Source organism: Carcharhinus amblyrhynchos, chromosome 23 (assembly GCF_965287045.1).
Source record: "Carcharhinus amblyrhynchos chromosome 23, sCarAmb.v2.hapA, whole genome shotgun sequence".
Lineage (NCBI taxonomy): Eukaryota > Metazoa > Chordata > Chondrichthyes > Carcharhiniformes > Carcharhinidae > Carcharhinus > Carcharhinus amblyrhynchos.
In genome coordinates this window covers 8,530,388-8,545,450 of record NC_137346.1, presented here as the reverse complement: position 1 = coordinate 8,545,450, position 15,063 = coordinate 8,530,388, and the positions used below count along the sequence as shown (strand labels likewise).

General features: G+C 44.3%; 1 protein-coding gene across 1 annotated transcript in view; it reads left to right on the top strand.

Moving 5' to 3' along the window:
- Positions 1-14,449, top strand: part of LOC145357388 (heparin cofactor 2-like) — a 37,552-nt gene extending 23,103 nt beyond the window's left edge. The window contains exons 3-4 of the mRNA XM_080210707.1: positions 9,337-9,484; positions 10,259-14,449. Coding sequence (XP_080066833.1) covers positions 9,337-9,484; positions 10,259-10,450 — 340 coding nt within the window. The 3' untranslated portion in view covers positions 10,451-14,449. The remainder of the gene's footprint in view (positions 1-9,336; positions 9,485-10,258) is intronic.
- The last annotated feature ends 614 nt before the right edge of the window (positions 14,450-15,063 follow it).

The following is a 15,063-nucleotide window of genomic DNA, read 5'->3' as shown; positions in this document are numbered from 1 at the left end:
AACGCCGGGTTAGCAGTACAATGTCATCACGCCAGTCTCCAAACCGACATGGAAGCCTGTCTGCCATTTTGAAATGACTAATCGGCAGAGGCGTTGCCATGGAGAACACCTCTACCAATCAAGAGTCAGCGGATTAAGTGATTGGATGATTTATTTTTGTGGTGTTGGAAGGTTGAAAGAATGCAGCTCACCCAATACGCTGCACTCCCTCAGTACTGCACTCTCTTCTTGTGCAGTGTAATTTGTTATTCCCTTTGCTCTTGGTATTCGTGCCAGTCTGTCCTGATGAGTGCAAGATGAAAAACTTTGACAGCATGTCTCTTTTTTCGCCAATACTCCGATTTATTTACTTCGACCTATTCAACTTGGCTTAGGCAAAATGAAACAAATAACACACTACACCTTTCTCACATCGCTGGGCCATTTTACTTGGAGCTACTTGCCTGCCTTTTCTTTTGACTGCCTGGCTGATTGGCTAAGGTCCCGTTACAGGGCCGTTTTCATCTTTCCCCGTAGGGATGCAGGAATTTTCCAACACAGTGAGTGTGAACTACACGTGTTATGAAAATCTGAACGAGCTAACAAGTTGACTGTCGGAACACCAAGCCACATGAATCATCCTCTGGCCGCGGTCCTTTACTCAAACTTCAAGAATGCACTTTACAGATAAATTAAACGGCGCTAAATTCCCAAACCCTTTCTGAGGATGAACGTGACAACATCCCAATGAAAAGCAAATTCCTGCGGATGCTGGAATCTGAAACCAAGAGAGAAAACGCTGGAAAATCTCAGCAGGTCTGGCAGCATCTGTAAGGAGAGAAAAGAGCTGAGGTTTCCAGTCCAGATGACACTTTATCAAAGCTTCAACAAAGGGTTATCCAGACTCAAAACGTCAGCTCTTTTTTCACCTTACAGATGCTGATTTGATTTAAGAACATAAGAAATAGGAGCAGGAGTAGGCCATCTAGCCCCTCGAGCCTGCCCCGCCATTCAATAAGATCGTGGCTGATCTGAAGTGGATCAGTTCCACTTTCCCGCCTGCTCCCCGTAACCTTTAATTCCCCTGTCTATCAGAAATCTATCTAACCATGGTTTGATTTGATTTATTATTGTCACATGGGTTAACATGCAGTGAAAATTATTGTTTCTTACACACTATACAGACAAAGCAAAGCGTTCATAGAGAAGGAAAAGAGAGAGTGCAGAGTGTAGTGTTAGCTAGGGTGTAGAGAAAGCTCAACTTAACGCAAGGTAGGTCCATTCAAAAGCCTGACAGCAGCAGGGAAGAAGCTGTTCTTGAGTCGGCTGGTATGTGACCTCAGGCTTTTGTATCTTCCCCCAGAAGAAGAAGGTGAAAGAGAGAATGTTCAGAGTGCGTGGGGTCTTTAATTATGTTGGCTGCTTTGCCGAGACAGCGGGAAGTGTAGACAGAGTCAATGATTGGGAGGTTGGCTTGCACGATGGATTGGGCTACAGTCACAACCTTTTGTAGTTCCAGACCTGCTGAGGTTTTCCAGCATTTGCTTTCACAGTAGGCATTCTATTACTCAAATCTACCTGTACATCAGTTAAGAGTGATCCACAAATTCCCAGCCTATCACTTTTTTGACACTGTCAAGATCAAATAATGACGTTTTCCTCCACTGATCTGCTAGCAGAGTGCAGATAATAAGTCTGAAAGCTTGCATGCATTAACATATCAAAAACATAAGGGAATTGCAAAAGCTATTAACACGTGTACATCACAGCAGGAAACTGGTTAATCTAAATGGTCTGGTCGTATTACACCTCCACATTAGTTCCCAAAGTAGAAGACAAAGAATTATTTCAATGAAGTAGTGGCCTGAAGACACTTCTTGCATTCTCAATATTCTGGCCTGTCTTAAACTCCACATGAAAAAAAACATAATATCAATGTTTTGCACTCGGGGCCTCTGCTTTCTCATGACTGCCATTAAAAAGGGATTAAAATCTGACCCTATTAACTGGAGTGTCCTTGCAGCAATTTGTGGCAAGGTTTATGGAGACCACAGTGAATTAGGGACTACTGCGAATGTTCTATCACAATAAAACTCTGAACGTCTCACAGTCAACTTCTGGCACTCTCATAGAATCAAAGAATGGTGCAGTGAGAGGAGGCTATTCAGCCCATTGTGGCCATGCTGGCTCTTTGAAACACATCCAATTAGTCCCTTTTACCCTACCCTTTCTCCATAGCCCTGTCAAAATTTCCCCTTCAGATATTTCATCAATTCTCTTGGTAAGTTATTGTACATTAAGAAGTCTCACAACACCAGGTTAATCATAAAATCCAACAGTGCAGAAGGAGGCCATTCGGCCCATTGAGTCTGCACTGACCACCATCCCACCCAGGCTCTATCCCTGTGCAGTTACCCTAGCTAGTCCCCCTGACACTAAGGGACAGTTTAGCACGGCCAATCCACCTAACCCGCACATCTTTGGATTGTGGGAGGAAACTGGAGCACCCGAAGGAAACCCACGCAGACACGGGGAGAACATGCAAAGTCCACACAGACAGTGACCCAAGCCAGGAATCAAACCCGGGTCCCTGAGGCAGCAGTGCTAACCCACTGTGCCACCGTGCTGTTCAGGTGAGTGAGCAGCGCTTCGAAAGCCTGTGATTCCAAATAAACCCTGTTGGACTTTAACCTGGTGTTGTGAGACTTCTTACTGTGCCCAACCCTGTCCAATGCTGGCATCTCCACATCTAAGTTATTATAGAATCAGTTTTCAGGCAGAACGTTCATTGCAGTGTTAATGTTAGCCTACTTGTGACACTAATAACAAAAAACTTTAAACATTCTTACAAACGGCTGCCTTAAAAAAAAGTTCTTCTCATTCACCTCTGGTTCACCAACTGTTCACCCTATCTATACTCCTCATAATTTTATAAACGTCTATCAGGTGCCCCTCAGTGTCCACCTTTCCAGTTTATTCAACCTCTCCTCATAGCTGATATCCTCCATACCAGGCAATATCCTGGTGACCGTTTCTGTACTCCCTCCAAAGCCTCCACATCCTTCTGTTAGTGTAGTGACCAGAATTGGACACAGTATTCCAAATGTGGTCAATGTTTTATATAACTGTAACATAATTTATCAACTTTTGTACTCAATGCCCCATTCAGTGAAGGCAATTATTGCCTCCGCCACCACTGACGGCAGCCGATTCCACTCACCCACCACCCTCTGAGTGAAACACTTACCCCTGACATCTCCTCTGTAGCTACTCCCCATCACCTTAAACCTGTGTCCTCTTGTAGCGACCATTTCAGCCCTGGGAAATAGCCTCTGAGAATCCACCTGATCAACGCCTCTCAACATCTTATACACCTCTATCAGGTCGCCTCTCATCCTTCATCTCTCCAAGGAGAAAAGGCCGAGCTCCCTCAACCTATCCTCATAAGGCATGCCACCCAATCCAGGCAAGCGTGCCGTATGACGTCCCTAATTCCATTTCCCCGGTGCAGAGCTTAATAGTTCAGAACTGGACGGCTTCTCGCGATCCCCAGCCCAAAGGTAGTCCCTAAACTCCACATTTTTGAACCTTTGATGGACATTAGTGTTCATTGAGAGAGTGCTGACGGAACATTCGGTGTCCTCAGGGAATACAAACAGTAAGATAAGGAATTTTTCCATTACAGTATCGGTGCAGCAACCCTTTCGTGTGGATATTTTGTTCCTTGGGAAACCAAAAGCAAATGGAATTGTTAAATACGTAATAATTGCTTCTCAGTGAAGGAGTCACCAGAGGCAGATAGACCTGTCAAGGGATGAGTTTGCCTACACAATGGTGACAACACGTCAGAGCGACCCATGACGTGAAGCGCTTTGAGATATTTTTGAGAGGCAGGTGAGATGCCAAGACAGTGCCAGTCTCCCTCTTTTTTATTTTATTTATAGCTGAGTTCTGCTATGAAATCGTCTCCTACGAGATCAAAGACTGGATTACTCACCAACTAGTCTCTGTCAAGAAACTGAAATGCAGGCACCAGCTCATTAAAATTAAATACTGGAAAGGAAAATACAAAAAAAAATGGAGCCTGGAAATAGCATGTTTGAGCCTCATGATTTTAAATGTATCCTGCAGCACAGATTTATTTATTGGACAGATCTGACTCCCAGCGCAAATTGGACAATAAAACTTGTGAATTCAGATATACTGTTGATATCAAAAGATTGAGACATTAGGCAATGGTTTTGGATTGGTTGATACATTGAAATTTGTTTATTAAAAGTCTGCAAAGTTATAAACTACCTGATTTGCCAGGTATCTCTGTTACTGGATGCACGAGCCTATGTAGGTAGTTATGTGGGTAAGATGGGTATAGAGGGAGATGGGCCAAATGCGGGAAATTGGGGCTAGTTTAATGGTTCAAAAAGAATGGCAGCATGGAGAAGTTGGGCCAAAGGGCCTGTTTCCATGCTGTAAATCTCTATGACAAGCACTACTGCTGCGATTTACAACAGCAATTTACCACAGTTGGTTCAGTTGTACCTCCCATCCACGTTCAAACCCAGCAAGAGAGTCGCTGTGATGTGGAGGTTTTGTCAATGGAGCCTAAACAGAGGGTCAGTCATGTCCAGGTCACGCTTGGACATGTATCTCTGACCTTCATCGCTCCTGGTTCAACACCTTGCCACAGCTGGAGTACTGTGTGTAGTTCTGGTCAGCACATTACCAGAAGGATGTGATTGCAACTGGAGGGGGTGCAGAGGAGATTCACCCGGATGCTGCCTGGGATGGAATGTTTACGTTATGAGGAGAGGTTGGGTAGGCTTGGGTTGTTTTTGTTGGAGCAGAGGGACGACCTGATCGAGGTGTACAAGATTATGAGGGACGTGGACAGAGTGGATAGCTGTTCCCCTGAGTTGAAGGGTCAGTCACGAGGGGACATAGGTACACGGCGAGGGGCGTGAGGTTTGGGGGAGGAGGTGAGAGGAAAAACCCTTTTCCCAGAGGGCGGAGACGGTCTGGAATGTGCTGCCTGGGAGGGTGGTAGAAACGGGATGCCTCACATCCTTTATGATGAGCTCTTGGCACGTTGTAACATTCAGGGCTATGGGCCAAGTGCTGGCAGATGGGATTAGACGAGAGTTCAGGGGTTTCTCGTGTGTCAGTGCAGACCCGATGGGCTGAAGGGCCTCTTCTGCACTGTGCGATTCTCTGATTTCCCCAGTATTATAGTGGGAGCACCATCACCACAAGGTCAGCAGGAGTTCTTGGTTAAAGCCCCCTACCGACCTCTGAGGGCAACTGGGACTTTGCAATAACTGCCTGTCCTTACCAGCCACATTCCCTTTTCAAAGGACGTGTTTCACTAAATGGTACAATTTCAAATACTGTGTTTGGGATTCTGTGCCCACAGCTAAGGCCCCAGATTTCTAATAAACAACACATGGAACCATTAACAGCCTTCTGCCTTGTAAAACGAAAATTTGCAAACTGCTGATCTACTCGATGGTGAGTCCATCTGCTGCCTTGTGTTAAAACACTGCGGCAAAACTGGAGTGCCTTCTCCAGAGCATAATGGTGACCCTCAAGCATCAGGAACCATCTCTTGACCTCCCTGGTTCAGTCTAAGGAAATGTAAACTTTACTTTTGATTCCAGTTTAGTTACGCGAGTTGCCGGAAAGGTGATATATTTAACCATTAGTGCACCTTTAGACTTCAGTCCAAATTTTTTTTGTCAGGGCTTATTGCCTTAGTCTTCAATTCTCCTGAGAGATCCACAAGATCATAGAATCATAGAACCCTTACATTGCAGAAGGAGACCATTCAGCCCTTCAAGTCTGCACTGACCACAATCTCACCCAGGCCCTATCCCCATTACCCTGTTAATTGATACTAGGGTCAATTTAGCATGGCCAATCCACCCAACTTACTCATCGTTGGACTGTGGGAGGAAACCAGAGCACCCAGAGGAAACTCACGCAGACGCAGGGAGAACTCCACCCAGACAGTGACTCAAGGCTGGAATTGAACCCAGATCCCTGGCGCTGTGAGGCAGCAGTGCTAACCACTGTGCCACCGTGCCGCCCAATGGTGGAGTTATTCGCCCATAGCCGGGAGTTTGGATCGTGAGCACTAGGGCATGTCTACGTGTTTGTGAGCCTGCACACTTTGCATGCCCGGGGAATGGGGGAAAGGGGGTAAAACCTTCTCTGAGTTCCTCTGAAGTGTTAGTATGGGGTTGCAGGGGATCCAGTTTGTGTGTGTGACCACAAGGAGGCAGACCTGAGCACTTGCTGATGGACAGCCTGTGTACGACAGCGGGAGACTTCCACCTTTGGCCCTTATTATTTTTTGCGTTGTTGCTAGCCAGCCACATGGGCTGAAAATTAGAAGCAAACCAGTGCACAAAAGATGCATCATGTCAACTTGCCAGACACACATAGATTGTGAGATATTAACACACCATATGTAACTAACCCAAGGTTTCTTAATACTGCTTACCATTAGATGTCCCTGTGTAATCTGCTCACCCCATTACATCCGTCCTAAGCCAGTTCCTATCACCCTACTGTCCCAGCAGTCTTTCTTTATATTATTTTAAGCTCCAAAACAAGCAAACTAAACAAATGTCAGCCCATAAAAGGGTTACTGTAACAAAAGGCAAAACTTTAAAGGAAACTTACCTAATTAAATTAAAACGTTGTTTCTGGGACTGATGAAACATTCTGACTGCTCCAGTCAGTCTCTCTTTATAAGTGCTCTAATTACTGACTTAAACAATGCTCTTAACCAGTGTATCTCAGCAATATAATAAGCATATCATTAACAACCCCTGGCTGAGACACCAGTTAGGCAACCTTAGAATCGCAGAATCCCTACGGTGCAAATGGAGGCCATTTGGCCCATCTGCACCAACCACAATTCGACCCGGGCCCTATTCCCGTAACCCCACACATTTACGCTGCTAATCCCCCTGAAACTAGGGTCAATTTGGCATGGCCAATCAATGAAACCCACGCATCTTTTGACTGTAGGAGGAAACTGGAGCACTTGGATGAAACCCAAACAGAAACAGGGAGAATGTGCAAACTGCACATAGATAGTGATCCCAGGCCGGAATTGAACCCTGGCACTGTGAGTGCTAACCACTGTGCCACCATGCCACCACAGAAGAAGGTTCCCACAGATCTTATCAATGCCTCTATGTATAAGGGTGGCACAGTGGTTAGCATTGCTGCCTCACAGCACCAGGGACCCAAGTTCAATTCCTGGCTTGGATCACTGTCTATGTGGAGTTTGCATGTTCTCCCCATGTCTGTGTGGGTTTCATCTGGACGCTCCAGTTTCCTCCCACCATTCTGAAAGACGTGCTGGTTAAATGCATTGACCTGAACAGGCACTGGAGTGTGGCGACTAAGGGAATTTCACAGTAATTTCATTGCAGTGTCAATGTAAGGCTTATTTGTGACTAAGAAATAAAGTTTAGCTTAGATGGTTAGAATAGCCATTATATATCACATTCATACTATCTGGTTAGGGATTATTAACATTAAAAAAGAAATCCAATTGCCACATTTTAACTAATAGAATTATGCCATAAGATTTCACTTTTCAAATAAAACAAACTTTACTGTTTATAAAAGTTTTAAAAAGCAATATCAACTTAACAATATTGTTTATAACTTTATATGTTATACATTCATGTTTTATTTCTTACTTCCCAAATAAGACACATCATTCTTAAAGTTATTTCTTTCTGTAGGGCCATTTATAAGAATGCCTTTTCCCATTTCTCCAAGCTACTCTGCTAGTTGGTTTATTTTGCAATGAAACACTTTGAGGTGCACTGTAGATTTTCCCACTAGATTTGAACTAGGCAACCTTCCAAACACTCTTCCTCACAAAATTCAAACTGAGATTAAGCCTCACGTACCTTCTACACGATCAGTGATGAAGTGAGTGCTTTACTCTGCTTACAGTGCAGGTCTGACTGTCATTTATTTTGGCTAACTTTTCTCAATAAGCTGCAAACTGCATCAAGTTCTAAACTGTAACAAAACCCCTTCCCATCAAACACCCGGATACTGTGAAAACAGAGAGTCTTCCCAATCCCACCCATCCCCATGATGCTGAAGCCAGCTCTGGGCTATCCACAAACAGACCTTCAAGCAAATTATCCTGATTTACAATTGTCCCACTTCAGTACGTCAGCTCACCTGTTGTTTGATAGCTTTATTTGTTATACTCTGACTCGATTAAACAAACACCGGTATCTTCCCGAAATGGTTATTTTTTAAAAGTGTTCCGGCAAGCTAAATACCAGCATTTTAATTACTTTACTTTCACAACAAAATAATCTCCCCAGAACTAAACGTACCTCTAAGGTATTAACATGAACAGTGAACCAAATATTCACGATTACATAAACTGATTTTAAAAAAAAGGAAAGGTTAGCTAAATCCAGTAACCTAGGGTGGAACGGTGGCACAGTGGTTAGCACTGCTGCCTCACAACTCCAGGTTCGATTCTGGCCTTGGGTCACTGTCTGTGTGGAGTTTGCGCATTCTCCCCATGTCTGTGTGGGTTTCCCCTGGATTATCCGGTTATTATGTTACAAATTATGTTTGGTTGATATATAGGCCACCTCACTCATTGCCAAGATATTGAGACCAATAACACCCTCTGCAATAGTTCAAGAAGGGGCCTGATACTTTCAGAGTTTTATCCCCATTAATTAAGGAGTTAGAATCTTCAGAGGGGGGAAGGAGACAAGGAAGGCTGACAATGAAGGAAAGAGATCAACAGAACGACTAAAAATAAGTTTTTAAATGTACAATGAGACGGAATGATGGAGATTGAGGGGTGACCTGACAGAGGTTTACAAGATTACGAGTGGCATGGACAGAATGGATAGTCAGATGCTCTTTCCTAGGGTAGAAAAGTCAAGCACTCGTGGACAAAGGTTTAGGTTGTGTAGGGAAAAGTTTAGAGGAGATGCGCGGGGCACATTTTTTACACAAAGGATGGTGAATGTCTGAAACGTGCTGCCCATGGAGGTGGTGGGGGCAGATAGTGGCGTTTAAGGGGCATCTAGACAAATACATGAAGGATACGGACTCTGTAAGTGCGTACAGTTTTAATTTAGGCAGGCATCGTAATCAGTGCAGGCTTCATGGGCTGAAGGGCCTGTTCCTGTGCTGTACTGTTCTTAGTTCTTCGTTCTCATGTGGCTGAGGGTCCAGGAACAAAGGAAAATCTTATCTCAAACCTTTCCCTTTAAGTGAAATATTTGAACTAAAAGCACGACTTCTGGTTTGAGTGTTTGAAGTCCCAGTGACCTAATGACTGCTCTTTCACAGGACGAGAGAGGTCTATATTCCAAAGTTCACTCTACGCGGCAACTATGATTTAATTGAAACGTTCCAAGACCTGGGTGTGACGGATCTCTTCCACAATGAAGCAGATTTGTCCGGTATCTGTGAACAGAGAAACCTGTACGTTAGTTCGGTGAGTATTTTAGTGGTGCTTTCACCTCATTCTCTGGCTCTGAAAGTTCAGGGGAAATGATTTATTATCTCAGGTATTAAGTACTGTAGCAGAGTGTTTAAGATAGTGGACAAATGAACCAGGCACGTGAGTTCACAGCCAACCACAGAAAGTGGAGAATTCAGATTAAGTATATCAAAATAAAAAGCTGATCTCGGTATAGCCATGAGACCACTGACTTGGTGCAAAAACCCATCTGGCCCACTGATGCTGTTTAGAGAGGGGGGCCTAGCGTCCTTACCCTGGTGGTTTATATGTGACTCTAGACCTTTTGCAGGCTACTCACTTGGATCCAAACAGACATGACAGATCGCAGAGATTTAAGAAGATGGTTCACCAATACCTCTTCCAGCGCACTCAAGGATGGGTTAAAAAAAAGCTGGCCTAGACAGCGGTGCTCACATTCTGTGAATGTTTAAATAACGGCAGGAATCTTACCTATAGGATTCTGTGGGTGGCACAGTGGATGGCACTGCTGCCTCAACACCAGGGAGCTGGGTTCGATTCCCAGCTCACCCCACCCTAGTCCAACACTGGCATCTCCACATCATCCCAACTGAGATGTGTTAATTCAGGAGGGTTAATTCAGTAACGTGGGACCTCCCCAATCTATTTAACTCTATTCCTCGTTGGTCAGTGGTGTGCACCAACTGAGTTATCCAGCGAGTTGTGAACATTTGCCAACCTTACCGCTGCTTACATGTTATATTCACGTTTCCCCTTCTCTCCCCACAGATGAAGCAACACGTCGCGCTGAAGGTGGATGAGGAAGGCAGTGAAGCTGCTGCCATCTCCCTCTCGGGGTTCATGCCTCTCTCTTCACAGGCCAAGTTTATGGCTGACCGCCCATTCCTGTTCCTCATCGTTGAGCATCACACCCAGTCTCTGCTTTTCATGGGGCGAGTGATGAACCCCTTAAACCCGTAGAGGGGAGGCAATAGACATGATGGCGTAAACCCCAGCAGGCATACGGTGTTACATTATAGAGCCTGGAGAATCTAACCACCACACAGCTTAATGATTCACTTTACCTTGTCCGTTCTTAATGCCCGTGTCACATTCCAGAGTTCATGTAGCAGCAGTGCTGAATTTTATTAATTTCTAATTATTATCTGGCCATTTGTTTTAAAGCAGGACGCTGAGATTGGAAGCTGAGAATAGGGAGAAACCCAACCTGTATTGCAACATGTCAGTATACAACAACGCTGATGCTTAATTATACCCCCCCCAGTGCCCCTAAATACACCGCACGTGCATTGAAATACTTTCAAACACAATACAAACATTTTCCCTTTGGTTTACAGAGTTCAATGCCTCTTCCTGGAGACCACATGGTTTCAGTTGGAGTTATTGGGTTACTCAAGGTGTCACAATTACGAGGGACAGACCAGATGAACCATGTCCCTATTCAATCAGTGACAGATTATCCGATCTCAGCTACGAAGCAGTTACAACGCTACGAATAGCCTCATCACTGCTCAGTCTGACCAGGGGAAATAAATGACCAGAGTCCAAGCCCCTTATTGTTACGCTGTTGACCAGTGTGCATCTAGGATGGCACGGCGACACAGCACTGCTGCCTCACAGCTCCAGGAGCCCAGGTTCGATTCCCGGCTTGGGTCACTGTCTGTGTAGAGTCTGCACCTTCTCCCCGTGTCTGCGTGGGATTCCTCCGGATGCTCCGGTTTCCTCCCACAGTTTGAAAGACGTGCTGATTAGATACATTGGCCGTGCTAAATTCTCCCTCAGTGTACCCGAACAGGCGTCGGAAAGTGGCGACTGGGGGATTTTCAAAATAACTTCATTGCAGTGTTAATGTAAGCATACTTGTGACACTAATAAATAAACTTTAAACTTGATGTTGGTGGCAGATTATCCCTCCATGATTAAGTAGCCTGCTGATGGTCACCGCTCGCTCACAGATGAAGAATATCCCACCAGGTGAGAAACTGAATGAGTAACAGCAGTTGTGCGACTGTATCCCTGCAAGTTAAGAATCACATTTCATCAAATATCCGGGCAAACCTTTGGAGTAATTAAATAACAGTTAAACTGCTTAGTTTTGGACAGGGTATTAAAGTATATCCCTTCCAAATTGTTCTCCTTGCAAAGAGTTGTTGACACAGTAATTTTATTTGTGGACTTTCTAGGCCTCATCAGTAGATACGCGTATCAAATAATCCTCAATGATGTTTGACCATCTTACAAAGATGGATGCTGTTGTGTAGTGTTTAGGTTGCTGGACTGCCAACGCAGAGCTGATCAGATCAGATCCCCCTCAGAAAGACTAATGACAGAATTGAATTAAATTCAATAAATCTGCTGATTTATGAACTAGCACTGGGAAAACAGGCATGCGAGTTGTGAAAGAGCCAAAAAACCCAACTGGTTCACTGTTATCCTTCAAGGAATGGAAATTGACACCCTATGTCATAGAGTCATAGAGGTTTACAGCGTGGAAACAGGCCATTCGGCCCAACTTGTCCATGCCGCCCAGTTTTTACCACTAAGCAATTCCCAATTGCCCACATTTGGCCCATATCCTTCTACATCCATCTTACCCATGTCTAAATGCTTTTTAAAAGACAAAATTGTATCCGTCTCTACGACTACCTCCGGCTTCTTGTTCCTGACACTCATTCCCTCTGTGTGAAAAAACTGCCCATCTGGACCCTTTTATATCTCTCCTCTGTCACCTTAAATCTATGCCCTTTAGTTTTAGACTCCCCTACCTTTGGGAAAAGATGTTGACTATCTAGCTAATCTGTGCCCCTCATTATTTCGTAGACCTGTATCTGCTCTGTACCATCCCAGGCCAAGTGGTGGAGTCTTAAGCTCCCTCTGAAAAGGCCTGGCGTGCCAGTTGGTTCAAACCATCTGTTGAAGGGCAGCCAGAGAGGTGATCACCCACATCCCTGATAGGCATCTGGACTTTTCTTTTAAAGACAATACGGCCTTGCTCACCCCAAAACCGCAAAATCCCATCTGAGGTCAATGGAATTGTCCATGGTCCGCCCCGTCACCCGCTCCGATTCTCGTGGCGGGCTATTCCGATCTATATGGATACGTGGATGCTTTGGAGAGGGTACGGAAGAGGTGTACCAGGATGTTGCCTGGTCTGGAGGGTATTAGCTATGAGGAGAGGTTTGGGTAAATTCGGTTTGTTCTCACTGGAACAACAGAGATTGAGGGGGCGACCTGATAGAGGTTTACAAGATTACGAGTGACATGGACAGAGTGGATATTCAGATGCTCTTTCCTAGGGTAGAAAAGTCAAGTACTAGGGGACATAGGTTTAAGGTGCGTGGGGAAAAGTTTAGAGGAGATGTGCAAGGCAAGTTTTTCATATAGAGGGTGATGAATGTCTGGCGGTGCCCGGGGAGGGGGTGGGAGCAGGTACAATAGTAACATTTAAGAGGCAACTAGACAAATACATGAATAGGGTGGGAATGGAAGGATACGGACTCCTGAACCGCCATCATGATCAGCACAGGCTTGGAGGGCCGAAGGGCCTGTTCCTCTGCTGTACCTTTCTTTGTTCTTTGTATATCTTTCCAAGAGAGGCTGGCAAACCTCTCACGGTCTGCGCTCTGCAGCTGTGACAATGAAACCTTTCCCAAAAAGCGCTGCTTGAATTGAAAGTACATTTGTTCCAAAAATAAAAGATACAGTGGAGGTGAATAAATTTCAAGTTGATTGGCCAACTTAACTGTTCAAGTGTCGTAGGTACATTCGGTCTAAAGTTTTTATTGGGCAAGGACCGTAACGGCTCCCTTTACTTCCTTGTTTGTGCACTCAGCTGTATTGTTTGTTAAATACTTACCTTGAACTGACATCCTTGTGTGTGTTTTGTATAAGTTTCAACATTTTTTTAAAAAATCCGCGATGATAATAATGAGAGTTTAAGATATCTGCCAGCCCTGAGTCTATTGTAACAAAGAGGTATTGAAATCCTTGGAATTCCTGTTCCAAAAGATTCCGTGATAAGGATCAATAGCTCTATTCAAATTAAATCAATTGAGTTAGTTTCTTTGTCAGCTTGTATTTAATCTGATCAATAAATCTGATGAAGAGAAATTCTAGTCGGTTTATGTGCACTTGCTGTTTTGACACAACAGATTATATTTTGACTGCCGGCCTCAATGTTTGAGCGATTGTGATACTCCTGGGCGTAAGTGTGCGTGGAAAATCTTAATGGTGAACTTTAACTTCAAAAAAAAATGCTTCATTTTGTGCAGGAGTTTGCAAGATACAGCCTGTGGTCCATTTTCATCCCTCAAGTCTGAGCAATCTAGATCACAAAGCAAAGTCTCCTCAGTTCTATTTGCATTTATTTCTGATGCACAGATTTGTCCAGTTTTAATTGAGTGTCTGGAGATTTGAGACAGCCTCTTCATAGAACTGCTGCCCCTTTGGTGGATAAATTCTCATTTACAGCATCAAGTTCTGTTATTATCTGCAGCTTTGAGATCTGTGCAAATTAACAGGAATATCTTCTTAAACTATATCTTGTGGCCTGAAGACTTGACGGCACAGCTTTTAGCCAACTTGCCATCGCTTTGGAACACGCTCCCCTGTCTGGTAATGTCTCTTGCTCTCTTCCCCTCTTCCAAAAGCTTTTTCAAAATCTACCCCTCTGATCTTGAGGGAGGCGATGGCCCAGTGGTATTACTCACAGCATTATTAATCCTGCTTAATGTTCTGGGGGGCATGGGTTTGAATCCTGCCACGGCAGGTAGTGGAATTTGTATTAAGTTAAAAAAATCTGGAATTAAGAATCATTGTCAGGAAAAACCCATCTGCTTTGTTAATGTCCTTTAGGGAAGGAAATCTGCTGTCCTTACCTGGTCTGGCCTACATGTGACTCCTGAGCCACAGCAATGTGGTTGACTCTCAACTAGGGATGGGCAATAAATGCTGACCCAGCCAGCAATACCCATGTCCCACAAATGATTTTTTTAAAAAATAGGTTGCTGCTCTTAATTTCTCTTCCTTCACTGCTCAGTATCTGGGATTCTTGCCAATGTGAAACATGTTGGGATGTTTCATTGAAGTGCTCTGTAAATGTCAACTGGTGGAGTCAAAAAGTACTCTCTGTTTAATGTTATTCAAGTTCAGGTTGCTGCTGGCACTGGTATTTTGCTTCCTGTTGCTGCTAACTTACTGTGTAATTTCTGCTTTATGTACCCATTTTAGAATTGTGACAGATTTCATGATGAAGATGGCAGAGCAGGTTTAGTAAAGTTGTTAAAAAGGCTGTTGAAAACCGGTGGGGGGGTTTGATCTTAACAAAAAAATCGAAATGCCAAACAAGTGTAAGAACGGGGCAGAATCGCACTCAGACACGATGTTATTGCCACTTCAAGAAACAAAATGAGGCAAAGTGTGATTCTCGTCAGTAGGGGGAGTGGATGGAGTCTATTCATACCGAGAAGCTGGCTGCTGACTGCTAGAAGGCACCATTGCGCATGTGCCGACCGCCTAGTGCATTAACTCTTTACAAGAGTACATAGCTAATGCACTGGATGATATCTCACTCT